Consider the following 15,698-nt stretch of genomic DNA (forward strand, 5'->3'; position numbering starts at 1 on the left):
AGGAGCCGACTGGAGATCTAGAGTCTTTGTATAGTAGCTGGCCATGTCCCGAAATAGGAAATTAGGGCATAGGGCATTTCCCCCATGAAGTTTTCCCGCATCGACCGCCCAGCAACGAGATCCAGTTCTAGCCAGGCCATTTGCGCAGCTACTCCAAGTCTAGTTCCAACAATTAAAGATCGCAGGTGACCATGAGACTTGACGCCAAAGCCATTCGTTACCTCACTTCTGAAGATTTTCGCGTCCTCTCAGCGGTGCGCCCCACCTTGCAGCTTTGGTCGCCGCATGGCCAGACTTGCTAACCAAAGTGTCGTGTAGGTGGAAACTGGGAGCAGGAATCATGAAGTCGTCCCTACCCCTTTGATCGCTCAGATCTCCGGTCTTCGCGGTGGTAGCGGGGTGAATCGCGCCATCTCGAATCTGGCCAAGGCGAACCTGATTGCAAAGGTGAAAAATGCGAAATGTATGCTCCAGCAGACGAGTTTCCAATTGATACAACACTCTAATCTTGACATTTACGTTTGATCTAGATGACGGCTACCGACTCACCTATGGAGGGCTTGATTATTTGGCGCTTAATGCCCATCAAAAGCAGAAGTGTATCTACTCTGTTGGAAACCAGATCGGAGTTGGCAAAGAATCGGATATCATAGTGGTTGCAAATCACGATGGGACGCAGCACATTCTGAAAATCCACCGACTTGGTCGTATATCTTTCCGAACGGTTAAAACCAACAGGGATTACTTGCGGAATCGAAGCACAGGATCGTGGATGTACATGTCGCGTTTGGCGGCGATGAAGGAATATGCATTTATGAAGGCACTTCGGGAAAATGGGTTCTCTGTACCGCAACCCATTGCGCAGAATCGGCATACGATCGTTATGAGTTTGATTGATGCATTCCCACTCCGTCAGATAGCGAGGGTTCCCAAGCCTGCGCAACTATACTCGGAGCTGATGGATATGATCCTACAACTGGCACGGTTCGGCTTGATCCATGGTGATTTCAATGAATTCAACCTCCTCATCAAAGAGGAAGAGGTCCCCGATGCGAAAGGGAAATCCCCAGCAGATGCGGATGAAGATGACAGTGAGAATATCCGGCTCACCCCGGTCCTGATTGATTTCCCGCAAATGGTGTCGATCGACCATGTCAATGCGGAGATGTATTTCGACCGTGATGTGGATTGCATTAAACGTTTCTTCAAGCGGAAGTTTCACTTCGTGAGCGATGAACCTGGTCCCTTCTTCTCCGATGCCGAGAAACAGCTCCTCCAGAATCCTGGAAAGCGACTGGATGTGGAGGTTGAGGCATCCGGGTTCTCAAAGAAAATGGCACGAGAATTGGAAATCTACATGAAGGAAGTTGGTGCTAATGGTGACGGAAAGGGAAACAATGAGATTGACAAGAGTGAGAGTGAAGATGAGAACCAGTCTGAACCTGACTCGGAGGGTGAAGCTGCCGGCGATGATAGCGAAGCCGAGGAACCCAAGGAATCACAAACCGATGAAGCCCAAGATAGTTCGCAAAGGCTAGAGAAACTACATTTATCAGACTCGTCTGGAGGACAGTAGGGGCTCTGGGATAGACAAAATGCATTGAACGATAATGACCATGATGAGCAAATATAAGTCTTGTAATTTCTTCTTCCTCTTTCTTCGTAAAAATATCTGTCTCGTAGGAAATGCCTGTAATCTCTATATTATCACTCCATTGTTCGTAGTAAGAAAAAATCCCTACGGCACGTAGCGCGGCCACAAGCGCAATTTTGGTCAGCGAAAGTTCCGCTTAACACCTTCCGATATCAACGAAGCACGGCCTTTTTTTAATTCCCTGTCACCCGCTTCCCACCCTCAGTTTCTTTGTTTCGTTGCTCCACCGATTCAATTCGCTGTTTCGGAGCATAGAGCCCAATATGGTCCGGAAATTTTCCAAGTTTCCCAAGAAGCCTGCGGGCTGGCTACCTCCTTCAGCGCCGCTATCCATGCGGAAGCAGGTTTATCTGTAAGTCCAGACTGTCGTGACACCCAACGGACACTGCATTTCAACCGATGCAGAGTCCTGTGTCTATGCAGAGAGATTGTATAATCTAACAAAAACCGGCAAAATAGTCCCGACTTCACGATCGCTCTCATCCGCACACCCTATCTCCCTCCACGATATGCCTCTTTCTATGTGCCTCTGAATTTCAACAAGCTTGATATCCGTGACTACCTACAGCGTCTATACGGGGTCGATGTGCTCAGTGTCCGGAGCTATGTCGAACAGCAGAAAGTCACCCGACTTCGACCAGACGGCAAATTCGGATACGGCAAATGGAGGCGACCCATGTCGAAGAAAAAGATGACCGTGGAGATGAAGCAGCCATTTGTGTGGCCTGATGCTCCTGAAGATATGGCACCGTACGTGATGATTGTCTCTCCTTTGTTTCTGTCCTTTTTTCGTTCTTTCAGTTGTCATTGGTCTTTCAACCGCTTCACGATGACATGGGACGAATGAGCTGACCCGTTGTGTTATTTGACAGATGGGAGAAAGATCAATTCCACAATGCCGCAAAATACCAAAAAGATGTCCAAAAACAGCAGCAACCTGACGCAGCCATGAAAGCAAATAAGTCGGAACGCGAGGCCTTCAAAGAAGATGCGAAGAAGCTGTTGGACGGCTCAAAACCCTGGAGACCAACCTGGCAGGCATTGGGTCTCAGCTACGATCGATCGACAGTGATCGGATCAGGGAAGAGATCAACTTCGACTAGTTCGTGAACAAGACTTTCTGCCACTCTTGCTTCTCGTGTTTTCAGGTTGTTGGGGAATAGAAAATGGACTGTTTGCACCTTTGGGTTCGGTGGTTCTTGGTGTTGTAAACCTTTTCTTTTGTCGCCGTTATGTGGTCATTGTCGACAATGTATTATATTTTTATTTTTCATATAAATATCCATTGACAATATTCAAATTACAGTCGCTTAACAGAGTCGAGTTGATTGGAGTAATACCACAATGTGTATTTACAGTCATCGGAATGATACCAGCGATAATGAACGCCTCGGTAATCATAGCTATGTACTAGGGCCAGATCAATTGGGCTCCGCTACACGCTATGCAGAATGAAACTCAAACCAATCAAAAGTATTTGTGGTGCGCTGAACGAAGGACGAGTAAGGTGGGAACATTGCATCGGACACAGAATTGTATACACGTAGAAGCAATTTGCTAAACATGAAAATGGGGGAGACGCAATTACAGTCGGCTCTCAACAAAGTTCATATTGTGTTGACCAGGCCAGTGAGCATCAGGCCACACTTGATGGATGGCCTCCCAGATATGCCTGTGGCTATATTAGCATCAGTTGTAGCTGAACGAAAGCGGGAACATACTTGACGTAGGTAATCTCGAGGCCATCGCTGACCTCTCGCGGGACATCCTTAACATCTTTCCGGTTCTGGTACGGTAAGAGGACCGTCTTCACGCCAGCACGCAGTGCACCAATAAGCTTCTCTTTGATCCCCCCGACAGGCAGTACCCTGCCGCGAAGAGACACCTCACCAGTCATTGCAAGATGCGGAGGGACAGCCTTGCCTGCGAACAACGAGATCAAACCAATTGTGTGCGCAAGTCCAGCAGATGGTCCATCTTTCGGGATGGCTCCTGACGGACAGTGAACGTGCAGGCTGCGACTCTTCATGATATCTTCGTTGGGATCCGGAGTCAATCCGAGCTCGTACGAGTGTGCCTTAACCCACGTGAGGGCCACTTCTACACTCTCTTTCAGCACGTCTCCCAGCTTTCCAGTAAGTTGAACACGACCGTTTCCTGGCATATCCGCAACCTCGATGAACAAGATGCTGCCTTGGCCTCCGGTGGAATAGGCGACAAGGCCGGTGACGACACCTGGACGGCCGTGTTTCTCGGCAATCTCCTCATCGAACCGCTCAATTCCAAGAATCTCCTCCAGATCATCCATAGTGACAATGGGGTTGTACGTATCGGAGTGGCCTGCATCCCCAGCATCTGCATATTGAACAGCTTTATAGCGACAGATCGAGCCAAGCTCACGCTCTAGATTGCGTACTCCGGACTCACGTGTGTACGAAGTGATAGTTTTGTCGATCACTTCATCGGAAAGAATGACTTGGCCTTCCGAAAGCCCATTGGATCTCACCTGCTTAGGAATTAAATGCCTCTTGGATATGTGTCGCTTCTCGACAGTCGTGTAGCCAGACAACGAAATGGTCTCCATACGGTCAAGCAATGGCGCAGGAATAGTATCCAAAGAGTTAGCGGTGGCTATGAAGAGAACCTTACTCAAATCAATAGGAATATTGATGTAATGATCGGAGAACGAATGGTTCTGCTCAGGGTCCAAAACCTCCAGCATTGCCGCGGACGGGTCGCCCTGGAAGTTGGCACCGCCAACTTTGTCAATTTCGTCCAGTAAAAATACTGGGTTCGCGACGCCAACTTTTTTCAGGCCGCTGACAATCAACCCCGGCATTGCGGCAACGTAAGTTCTCCGGTGGCCTCGAATCTCAGCCTCGTCTCTGACACCGCCAAGAGAGATTCTGTGGAACTTGCGCCCAAGCGAGGTGGCCACAGATCTTGCAAGACTGGTCTTTCCGGTGCCAGGAGGCCCAACAAGTAACAAGATCGGAGATTTGTCAGTCATCTTTCTAGATTTGAGAAGGTGCAGCTTTGCTTCAATGGCGACGCGGTCTGCCTCCGATAGAGCGGGGAGATCCTTTTCGAGGTCTCCATGATCCGCCGCATCGAGATCTTTCGTCAATTTAATAATTTGACGTTCAACCTCCTGGTTGGTGGATTGTTTGAGCCTCAGGACAGCCAGATATTCAAGAAGTCTCTTCTTAATCTTCTCCAGTCCGTAGTGATCATCGTCCAACTGTTGTCTAGCCCTCTTCAAAGTCTCAGGCCCGAGCTGATCCTCGGTGACTTTCATCCATGGGATATCCGCAATGTTTTCGAGATATGTCCGGCACACACCGTATTCCGCGTTTGCCGGGTTCATCTTGCGTAGGCGCCGCAGCTCTTTATCGGCAACTTTCCTAGCCTCTGGGCTAAGCTGCGCCTCCTGTAGCTTCTGCTGAAGTTCGTCAACTTCGTTCGCCTCCTTATCATCACTGTCACCGCTTCTCCCGCTTGCGTTGGCTCCTGGTGGTGTCAGGCCCGTGAGGCCAGCCATGGCCCGTCTCGCCAGAAGCTCGCGATCACGTGGGTCGATCTGGTTGATATCAAACCCTGCTGGTGGAAAACTGTTCGTCGAGATGGTGGTAACTTTGACGCTACTTTTGATATTCTGGACATGCTTTCCAAGAATTTCGACGACCCTTTCCAGTCGGGTTCGTACGTCCAACGACGCCAGAATCCGAAGTTTTTCCTCAAATCCAGGGTCAGCAACATCGGCCATAAAATCTGCCAGTTTTCCGGCCTGTGAGAGGTCAGTCTTGGAGATGAAGAGCTCGAATTTCCGAGCAATGAGAGGCGACAAGCGAGTTGATGGGGAAGGCAATAGCGACGAAAGGCGTAGTAGGGTAAGAAGTTCGCGCGAAAGCTGTCTCAGTTGCTGGAAAAGTTCGGTGGTCTCTGCATCGCTGGAGACGGAATCTATCCCAATCCATTAATCTCTGAAGCAAATATCCGTCGATGAAAGATCTAAGGAACCAACCTTTATCGTCAAGAAGGATTGCCTCTGCTTCGAAGAAAGGTCTCTCTCTAGTGACCCGTCTGATAGTGAAACGTTGGACTCCTTGAACCACCAGCGACGCCTCCGAGTAAGCACGGCGCTGAACACCAATCACCTTTCCAACGGTACCATATCGAAAGAGATCTTCCTTCCTAGCCTGACTTGCTTCAACTAAATCATACTCTTCTTTCTTCTCGTCATCCAAACTTCCGTTGTCGATTAGGTGCTGGCCATCTTTGCTTAGGAAAGGAGAGCCAAGGGGAACGCAACCAAACGTGATCGTATTGCCATCGCGCTTGGAGGGGGCCGTCCGGTCCAGTAGAGAGGAAAGAAGATTCGAAATATCCGGGCGGTTGATGACCGGGATGCGTAGTGTAACTCCCGGGAGTAGAACCGAACCCTTCGGGAGTGGCACCAAGGGCAGCTTGGTGGTCCTGCCGTGGTTGGAGCCCATCTCAGCCTACCACACCAGAGGGGAAAATAAAAGGCGATAGGGAGGAAAAAGAAGTAAGATAATGATAGATAGTGTCGTGGAGTGTAGTGTGTATCCACAAAAGGGGGGATGAAACAGGAGGAGACAACGGAGGTTATAAAGCTGGGCAGTCGACTAATGGGGAGTAAGGTTCCAGAACCCCATAGAGATGGAGAGACTCTGGGGAGGCGATAGAAGTCTTCCGATGCCGAGGTTCGCCTGCGCTACGTCAGTCTCCGGTCAAGCATCTGTCAAACAGCGACAACAATAACGTCAAGTATCTTAGGGTGGAAAAGATATCCAATATTGATGGCAGAGTATCACACTTTCTCGAAGAATCCAGTGAAGACAATCTTGTCAGGCAAAAAGAGATAGAGAGAGAGAGACCAACAGGCTGATCATGTAATCACCTCATCCATGGTCATCTCGTGATTTGAGTAGTATCAATACCGGTACAGTACAGTATGTACCAGTCATACCTTACAATACCATGTCAAATTCCGTTTGACAGTTGAACGATCGGAACAGCTTAGGATCTGCTTGATTCCATCCATGTTCACCTGCCTCGCACCTTCCGGAGAAAGTCATTGATTGGGGTTGTTATCGACACTGTTTCTGATCTATTTAATTTTACTGGAAGTCTACTAAGCTATCATATTCCCAGCCTGTCCTTTAAACGTGTCACAATGGCTTCTACCCCGCCTCCTACTTCCTCCAGCCCCGCCAACTCAGCGCGGAAAGTCTTCACCGTTGGTACGCGCAAGTCCAAACTTGCTCTTTCCCAGACAGATCTGGTTGTTGGAGCTCTCAGGAAGATATGGCCGGATTATACATTTAATATCCATTCTCAGGAGACTGCAGGTGACCAAAATACTACCATCGCCCTCCGTGAATTCACCACCAAGAATCTATGGACTCAGGAGTTGGAGGAGCTTCTAATGGCCGGTCAGGTGGACTTCATCGTTCACTCACTGAAAGGTATGCTCTGGAAGTCTTGTCACTGTTATGATTATATTGTGCTGAGCAGTTGCACTTCTCAGATGTTCCCACCCTTCTACCCCCCTTATGTACCTTAGCCCCCACAATGAAGCGCGAGGATAGCAGAGATGTTCTGGTGATAAAGAAGGGTTTACCCAATATGAGCCTGTCCGAAATGCCCGCAGGATCTGTTGTGGGCACTTCCTCGATCCGTCGCACTGCTCAATTGGCTCGTCGATACCCTCACCTGAAAATTATGGATGTCCGCGGTAACATTGGTACACGATTGGCCAAGCTAGACGCGGAGGACAGCCCATACACTTGTATCATCCTGGCCGCTGCCGGTCTACTGAGGCTGGATCTGCAGGACCGCATTTCCCAGTACCTTGATTCGAAGAATGGAGGAATGCTGTACGCCGTGGGGCAGGGTGCCCTAGGTATTGAAATTCGGAAGGACGACCAAATTATGCATGATATGCTGCGTCGCATCAGTGATGAGGATGCCACATACGCTTGCTGGGCCGAGCGTAGCCTGTTGCGAACCCTCGAGGGTGGCTGCAGTGCACCACTAGGTGTTGAAACAGAATGGGTTCAATTGCCTGATGGCTCGCGGAAATTGAGAATGAGGTCTATCGTAGTTAGTGTTGATGGCAACGAAGAAGCGAAAATTGAAATTGATGGGGCTGTTGACTCGGCGCAATCGGCCGAAGAGTTTGGCGTTATGGTGGCCAAGGAATTGGTAGTCAAGGGAGCAGGGAAGATCCTGGAAGATATCCAACAAAACAAGCTCAAGCAAACTTCTTAGAGAAACACAGATTATATGGCCTGCTATCGACGACATCCGCGGAGGTGCTGGTCTTCTCCCTGATATACAAGATGAGGGCTGTGATCTAGACGGATACCCGTACAAGAATAAAACATGTGAACATACTCTGCTCAGAATACAAAACGGTCCTTCTACGTGTACTATGAAGAAGACTTTTGTCTCACCCAAGACCAAGGGTTAATCCCAAATGTCAAGCCTATGTCCCTGTGTTGAATATTCCAGGTTTGAAAGATGCTGCCTCAAAAATCACAATATAGAACAGATTAAGTTCCCAATCATATCCATGCGTTACATCGTAAGTCGCGTCGTCAGCCTCTGTTCAACGTATTTCCAGAGCCTCTCGGGTTCGCTTCTTTATATTCATCCCAGGCACGCGCTTTCATGGTTTCTTCATCGGCTCTGTCCAAATCGTCCTCGTCGACTTCTTCTTTCATACCTGACTTTTCTCCTCCCTCTATGATGCCGCCTCTTCTCCTTTCTTCCTCAAGATATTCATCAATCGTCATAGTTGGCAAGTTATGACTGGGCCGGAAAACCCCTTGCTGAAGCTGTGACCGACGATCAAGCAGCGTAAACGGCTGCATTGGCCTTCCTTCCTTGCTAAGAAGTGGACCAAATTTTCCTCCTTGGAGAAGCTGAGAGATCGGAGGATCGAGTCGCTCGGAGTAGGTTGAGCGGTCCTCCCCATTCCGGCTCCTGGAGTCGTCCCGTTGGGCTTGTTCGAGGTTGGGCACGGCGTTGCGAATGCTTGACAGCATAGAAATTTCCTGGGAAAGAAGATCAAGTGACTGGAACGTTTGGTGGACATATAAATTGATCTCCGCGAGGTAAAGCTGCCGAACATCGTCCTCGTCGCTTTGGAGTCGACTTTGGTTATTCGACAAGTACTTAAGCTAACGTAAGTAAAGTTCTAGATCCTTCAGAGCACGTTGCATCCAACCTCGAGTCTTTGTTTAAGTTCCTTCTCCTCCTTAAACCTTGTGATTTTGACTTCTCTTCGGGTAGCAGCGTCATTAGTCGATGTTAGAGAAAAGGAGATCGGATTAGCCGTATATCGCTCGTAAAGTTTTTTGTTACTGTCATTGAGCATTTCGTAATTATTCAAACATGAAAGGTATTTCTCATAGTGCTCCAATGCGCTCCGAAGACTAGACTCGCGATTGGAATTATAAGATTTTTGGAGGAGGTCGGCAAGGTGATAATCAACTGCGAGATACCTACAAACCACCACGAACTTAGCTCATCCAGCAGCATGCACAGGGTGAATGGCATGAGATAATACTGTAAATCACCCGTTGTTATGTCTTCTAGTGGTTCATTTGAACTGAATAAAGATAGCAAGCTCACGAGCCGCTGGCATTCCTCAAACTTTGATATTGTTGCGCTGACATCATTGCGATACTGATCTGTGTTGGTGTCAGGACGAGCTTCTAGTGCAGCTTTTTCCGCCTTCGCTGCGGCGAAAAGAGATTTAAGATTCTGAGGTTGCTCCATTGTCGTCCCTGCAGTGACCCTCGTGATGGTTGCTAGGAATGATCTCCGCAGTGAAATTAAATAAGGGCGAATTTAACTGCGGCAGAAATATTGGCTCCGCCCGAGCGCCCCGCAATGGCGTCGGGACTTAGAAATATATGTCCACCGTCCTAGATCTATGGATGCAAGTCGAGAAGTTTCATGTGTATTGCAAAGGTTTGCCGTGTAGATATGTGTAAATAAAGCAAATCATTGACGGAGTACTATCACTAAGGGACTGGACCACAAGTGACTTCGAATCGATCGGCGTATCTAATGGCTTGTTTGTTGGCTCGTTTGCTGCGATCTGTTGGCCTCTTGCCTTTTGCTCATTCACTATTCACTCCCATCTCAATGCATTCTCACTCCCAGTTCCTTACTTGTTTCCGCGAGAATCCATCTCTCACAACAAAAATTTAATCATCTGCACTTAATCTATCGGAAGGGTCTTGTACTTTCCTTGGCTCGCTGGACTAAGGTGCAAATGTCGTCACTAACATCCATTGAGCCAGAAGACTCTAACACAAATCTGGCATCCAGTGGGTCCAGATTGGTGGCTTCCAGAGATGCGGTAATGGAAACAGATGCAATTGTTGAAATGGATAATAGTTCCTCTGATGAATCGAACTATGATAAAGATGAGGAAAGGTTTAGTCAAAGGAATGCTTCTGAACGACGGAAGCTCCAAAATGTAAAGTTCCAAGCACTGTGAGTTCTTCTACCTTTAAATAATTAGACTCTGGGTATTGATCTATGCATAGACTCTCGAAACGGGCTGATGCGGAATCTGTTGATGATGTCAAACTCTCAGTCCCGAATCTACCAGATGCAGAGCTCTCTACAGCACACTTAGTAGCAAAGCAGGATCTCGGGATAGGGCTCTTGGATCCAAGGGAATATCAGGTGGAGCTTTTTGAAAGGGCTAAGTCACAGAATACTATTGCTGTTCTCGATACTGGTATCTTCATACAGACCCCATTATTTTATTCCCCCAATGCTTTTTCTGACACCGCTATAGGATCAGGGAAAACCTTGATTGCAGTGCTTTTGCTGAAGCATATTATCCAAAATGAGTTGATAGATCGTGCGGATGGGAAGCCACACCGCATATCGTTCTTCTTGGTATATGCCCCGTTCAATTCACTGCTTCCGACCACATGCACACTAACATACGAATAGGTGGATAGCGTCACACTTGCATATCAACAGGCTGCTGTTTTGCGCAACAGCATAGACCAAAATGTTGCACATTTCTTTGGGGCAATGGGAGTTGATCTCTGGAGCAAACAAACTTGGATCGAGTATTTCGAAAAGAATATGGTCATAGTCTGTACAGCAGAAATACTGTACCAATGCTTGCTCAGCTCCTACATCAAAATGGATCAAATAAACCTGCTCATCTTCGATGAGGCCCATCATACAAAAAAAGACCACCCTTATGCACGGTTTGTGTTGCTAACCATAAAACTGGAAACTTTCTGATGTTGCCTTAGAATTATAAGGGAGTCGTATTTCAAGACAGATCCATCACAGCGCCCCAGGATCTTTGGAATGACGGCGTCACCAATTGATACCAAGGGGGATATTGTAGAAGCGGCTGTGTACGTCTTGCATTTAAATGGGTACGCAAATCCAGCTAACATATCACAGGACACTTGAGAAGCTTTTAGACAGTAAAATTGCTACAACCTCAAATCCTACTCTCTTACGACAGGTTGTCAGTCGCCCGATGGAGAAAGTGTGGACATACGACAAATTGGAGATGCCATTTGCAACCACATTATATAAAGCTTTGGAGGATCGTTTCGGTGACATGGGATCCTTGGAAAGCACTTTCAGGTTTGCTAGGCAGGCAAGCTCCGAGCTGGGGAGATGGTGCTCGGATCGAGTGTGGATGCATGCTTTGGCGGATGATGTTTTACCGAAGCTCGAAAGCAATGTTAGCAAACTCCTGTCGGATAATTCGGGCCAAATCCCAGAATCTGCGTACAAAGAAATTTTTCGAATCAAGGAAGCCAGTGATATTGTGAAAAAGCATGTGTTCGGACGCCCTGACCGTCCAGGTGAATTAAGTCCCAAAGTGCAGCTCCTTTGTGATGAGCTCAGAAAATGCTTTGGGTGTCCAATGGAAACAAAGTGCATTGTCTTTACAAAGAAACGCTATACTGCTAAAATGCTGTTCGAACTTTTCACACAGTTGGAGATCCCTTCCCTTCGACCTGGAGTCCTCATTGGCGTACGATGCAACGATGCTGCTGGCATGAATGTCACCTTCCGACAGCAATTCCTTGCGTTAGTGAAGTTTAGGAATGGAGAAATAAATTGTTTGGTAGGAATTACCCTACAGTGAAAGACGCCTACTGACGAAAAAGTTCGCCACGTCGGTAGCGGAGGAAGGTCTTGATATTCCGGACTGTAACTTGGTTATTAGGTATGCCATTAAAAATGCGCTGGCCGGGATTCATGTATTAATCTGCTAGGTTTGACCTATATAATACACTCATTCAATATGTGCAAAGCCGGGGCCGTGCCAGGCATTACACTTCCACGGTAGGGATTATTCGCATTGAATATAAACAGAGCTCTAACAAAGATAACTTGTAGTATGCAATAATGATCGAAAAAATGAATGCCACACACAGTGCGTTGTTGGATGAGACCAGGGAAGCTGAAGTAAGATCTGCAAATCTTTTTTTCTTCGCCACAGGTTCTAAAACACATACAGAAAATCATGCAAAACTTTTGTGAAACTCTTCCTGAAGATCGAATACTGTATGGGAACGATTACGACTTAGAATCCATGCTCCAGAAGGAAGGAAAACGTACATTAACGATTAGGGCTACGGGGGCAACACTAACATACCATTCCGCCATCGCTATTCTTGCGCGCTATGCCAGCTCCTTGGTGAGTAGTGTCTCTCTCAGATTGATGGTCCTCTAATAAAATGGCATAATAGCAATATGAGAGAGGCATTGTAGCTCAAGCCGCTTATGTTGTTCTTCCTGTGAATAACACGTTCGTTTGCGAGGTCATTTTACCTGAAAAGTCGCCTATCCGAGGATTTGTAGGATCACCCGAAGTGAAGAAATCTACTGCGAAACAATCTGCAGCCTTTGATGCCTGCCTCATGCTTCGGAAACATAAACTGCTTGACGACTATTTCAACTCAGTTTATCACAAGCGCTTACCGGTTATGAGGAACGCGAAACTAGCAATTACCTCCAAGCGGACAAACTTGTATGCCATGCTATCAAAACCGTCCCTTTGGGATAAGCAACTAGGAACTCTTCCGGACCAAATTTATGTCACTATCATTTCGTTTGTTCCTTCAAAGGAACTCTCTAGGGAACTTGGGCCCTTAGTGCTATTGACTCGCAAAAGGTTGCCAAAGTTCCCTCCCTTTTCTATCTTTCTTGAAGAGGACATAGAAACTATGGTCCATTCTGCGTCACAGGAGGAAAGCTTGTTGATATCTTTTCAAAACTTGGACTTATTGACAACGTTCACACTTCGAGTGTTTCAAGATGTCTTTCACAAAGTCTACGCCAGAGAGACTGAAAAACTACCATACTGGTTAGCTCCAGCAAGGCTTGAAGAAGGATCCGCAACGAGTATTATTCAAAACAATCCAATAGATTGGAGCACGTTATCGTTCGTAAGCGATAATGAAGAGATAATATTTCCTGCGAGTACAGCTCCGGAGCATTTGGTCAACCGGTTCGTCTATGATAAATGGGACGGAAGGTATCGGTACTTCACAGTAGCCATTGATGAAGCATTGTCTCCCTCAAGCCCACCACCATCTTTCGTGCCGCGACGAAAAAACATGAAGGACATCATGGACTATACTTTAAGTCTCTCTAAAAACTCACGGGCTGCTTTTCTGTCCAAATGCAATTGGAGCCAGCCCGTCTTGCGAGCCGAATTAGTGCGCCTACGGAGAAACTTCCTGGATAAAATGACGGAAAAGGAGAAGAATGTTGAAACAAGATGCGTTATCTGTATAGAACCGCTAAAGGTTTCTGCGGTCAGTTTCCTGTTGATGTGCTTATACCCGTTGAAGGAATGTTTAATTGCTGACTGGGTGCCTAGATTCCGGCTTCAATTGCAGCATCTTGCCTTGCTTTCCCGGCAATTATAAGCAGGCTGGACGCATATTTGATTGCCCTTGAAGCCTGTGAAAAACTAGAACTAGTTGTTGATCCAGGATATGCTCTGGAGGCATTTACCAAAGATTCTGATAACACAGAGGAGCATCGAGCCCAGCAAATTCATGTCCAAAGAGGTATGGGCAAGAACTACGAACGTCTCGAGTTCTTGGGTGATTGTTTCCTCAAGATGGCTACTTCAATTTCTCTCTTCACCCAGAATCCGGATGATGACGAGTTCGACTATCATGTGAACCGCATGTGCCTTATCTGCAATAAAAATCTCTTTAATTCAGCAAACAAAAAGAAGCTTTATCAGTACATTCGCAGTCGCAGCTTTTCAAGGTAAGAAGTAGCAGAATAGTCTGTTTGAACAAACCTAAGCTTACATTGGCCTTAGACACACTTGGTATCCCGATAGCCTGGCTCTATTGCAAGGTAAGGATCATAGCAAGAAGGTCTCTGCGGAAGGTAGACATGCTCTTGGGGAAAAGACGATCGCAGATGTCTGCGAGGCGGTGATAGGTGCATCACTTCTCTCAGGTGGTGTAGACCATCGGTTTGACGTTGCTGTCAGAGCAGTGAGTGCTTTAGTTGATAGCCGTAACCACACAGCGTCATGTTGGAGGGACTACAGTGATTCCTACACGGTGCCTAAGTACCAAGCTCAACGTCCAGATGGGTTTGAACTTGATTTAAGCAAAAAGGTAGAAGAGAAGTTGTGTTACCGGTTCAAATATCCACGATTGTTGAATTCGGCTTTCACTCATCCGTCTTACCCCTCGGCATGGGCCAAAGTGCCTTGCTACCAAAGACTAGAATTTCTCGGCGACGCACTGCTCGATATGGCTTGTGTGGAAGATATATTTCAACGGTTTCCCGATAGGGATCCACAATGGCTGACAGAGCACAAGGCAAGTTTGCTCATAATAACTATGTTGTTACCAGAGAGTTATTAATTGTAGTCTTCAGATGGCAATGGTATCCAACAAATTCCTTGGAGCCTTGGCGGTGAAGCTAGGGCTCCATACACACCTGAAACATTTCAGCAACCCCTTGCAGGCACAAATAACTCACTACGCCGAGGAGATACAGGCTGCAGAAAGTGAAAGTGAGGGTGCGGTCGATTATTGGGTCCCTACTAAAGATCCACCCAAGGTATGAGGTTATCCAAGATCAAACAACGATCCCAACTGAGTAAGTTCATTAGTGCCTGCCGGACATGGTCGAGGCCTACCTGGGAGCTGCATTTGTCGACTCTAATTTCTCCTTCGAAGTTGTAGAGGAGTTCTTCCAGCGTCATATCAAGCCCTACTTTCAGGACATGACAATATACGACACTTTTGCGAACAAACATCCCACGGTAAGACTGCTTCGCAATCTTGAAATTGCATATAGAAGATATAGCATGTCCCTTTCTTACAATACTAACCCGAAGTAGACGTTCTTGCACAACAGATTAACGAATGAATATGATTGCACAAACTATTGCTTGAAAGCAGGTGAAATACCTGGCGTGGACGGAAATGCCGTCAGCATTCTGGCCGCCGTAATTATACATGATACCGTCATTGCTGAAGGAACAGCATCTTCAAGTCGTTATGCTAAAATCAAGGCAAGCGAGCGAGCGTTGGCAATCCTGGATGGCATTGGTGTGCCTGAGTTTCGCGCGAAATACCACTGTAACTGCCGAGAGAGCGATAATTCTCCGCAAGTGGATATCGGAACCGCCATATGAGGATTTCCTTTAGCATATGTAGGCTTATCTAACAGGGTAGAGCAATAATAAATTGAACTTGACATAGTACAGCGTAAATTTGTGAACAGTCTACCAAGCTAATAAACAGGTTTAGTAAATAGTAATGCCGTGAATATGATGCTGATCAGGTAGTGCATGTGATCCTGCAGCAGCTGGTGATAAAAGAAGGTGTTTCGACCTAGATCTCTAGACAAAGAACTTGCATGATGGAGGTTCATGTCAGGAACCAGGATGGGACCGACAGCGAGTGAGCCATGGGTCGCAAGGATGTTATCTGAAGCTAGTCTACTTCAGGGATAGCGCGGG

At 47.1% G+C, this 15,698-nt stretch overlaps 6 protein-coding genes across 6 annotated transcripts; 4 read left to right on the forward strand and 2 right to left on the reverse strand.

The window, feature by feature from the left end:
• Positions 1-191: 191 nt before the first annotated feature.
• Positions 192-1,576, forward strand: ATNIH1004_001423 (protein kinase RIO2; the record flags this gene model as incomplete). The annotated part of the gene is made up of 3 exons (XM_033566123.1): positions 192-254; positions 319-463; positions 531-1,576. The coding sequence occupies 3 exons, from the start codon at positions 192-194 to the stop codon at positions 1,574-1,576; spliced, it is 1,254 nt and encodes a 417-aa protein (XP_033431880.1).
• Positions 1,577-1,917: 341 nt separating this feature from the next.
• ATNIH1004_001424 (mitochondrial 54S ribosomal protein uL23m) lies at positions 1,918-2,764 on the forward strand (the record flags this gene model as incomplete). The annotated part of the gene is made up of 3 exons (XM_033566124.1): positions 1,918-2,006; positions 2,114-2,404; positions 2,527-2,764. The coding sequence occupies 3 exons, from the start codon at positions 1,918-1,920 to the stop codon at positions 2,762-2,764; spliced, it is 618 nt and encodes a 205-aa protein (XP_033431881.1).
• A 474-nt stretch (positions 2,765-3,238) lies between these two features.
• ATNIH1004_001425 (putative LON domain serine protease) lies at positions 3,239-6,150 on the reverse strand (the record flags this gene model as incomplete). Its single annotated transcript, XM_033566125.1, has 3 exons — positions 3,239-3,326; positions 3,376-5,617; positions 5,679-6,150. The coding sequence occupies 3 exons, from the start codon at positions 6,148-6,150 to the stop codon at positions 3,239-3,241; spliced, it is 2,802 nt and encodes a 933-aa protein (XP_033431882.1).
• A 704-nt stretch (positions 6,151-6,854) lies between these two features.
• On the forward strand, positions 6,855-7,951 carry HEM3_1 (porphobilinogen deaminase; the record flags this gene model as incomplete). Its single annotated transcript, XM_033566126.1, has 2 exons — positions 6,855-7,146; positions 7,209-7,951. 2 exons carry the CDS (start codon positions 6,855-6,857, stop codon positions 7,949-7,951), a joined length of 1,035 nt encoding a protein of 344 aa, XP_033431883.1.
• Positions 7,952-8,280: 329 nt separating this feature from the next.
• On the reverse strand, positions 8,281-9,466 carry ATNIH1004_001427 (IGBP1/TAP42 family protein; the record flags this gene model as incomplete). The annotated part of the gene is made up of 3 exons (XM_033566127.1): positions 8,281-8,859; positions 8,913-9,189; positions 9,255-9,466. The coding sequence occupies 3 exons, from the start codon at positions 9,464-9,466 to the stop codon at positions 8,281-8,283; spliced, it is 1,068 nt and encodes a 355-aa protein (XP_033431884.1).
• A 502-nt stretch (positions 9,467-9,968) lies between these two features.
• On the forward strand, positions 9,969-15,371 carry DCL1 (putative RNA helicase/RNAse III; the record flags this gene model as incomplete). The annotated part of the gene is made up of 13 exons (XM_033566128.1): positions 9,969-10,192; positions 10,246-10,442; positions 10,503-10,606; positions 10,664-10,929; positions 10,987-11,085; positions 11,135-11,776; positions 12,323-12,389; positions 12,442-13,512; positions 13,578-13,978; positions 14,034-14,214; positions 14,606-14,791; positions 14,844-14,996; positions 15,075-15,371. The coding sequence occupies 13 exons, from the start codon at positions 9,969-9,971 to the stop codon at positions 15,369-15,371; spliced, it is 3,888 nt and encodes a 1,295-aa protein (XP_033431885.1).
• Between the last annotated feature and the right edge of the window lie 327 nt (positions 15,372-15,698).

This window comes from Aspergillus tanneri (assembly GCF_003426965.1).
Source record: "Aspergillus tanneri strain NIH1004 chromosome Unknown AapTan_2_pilon_pilon_pilon, whole genome shotgun sequence".
Taxonomy (NCBI): Eukaryota; Fungi; Ascomycota; class Eurotiomycetes; order Eurotiales; family Aspergillaceae; genus Aspergillus; species Aspergillus tanneri.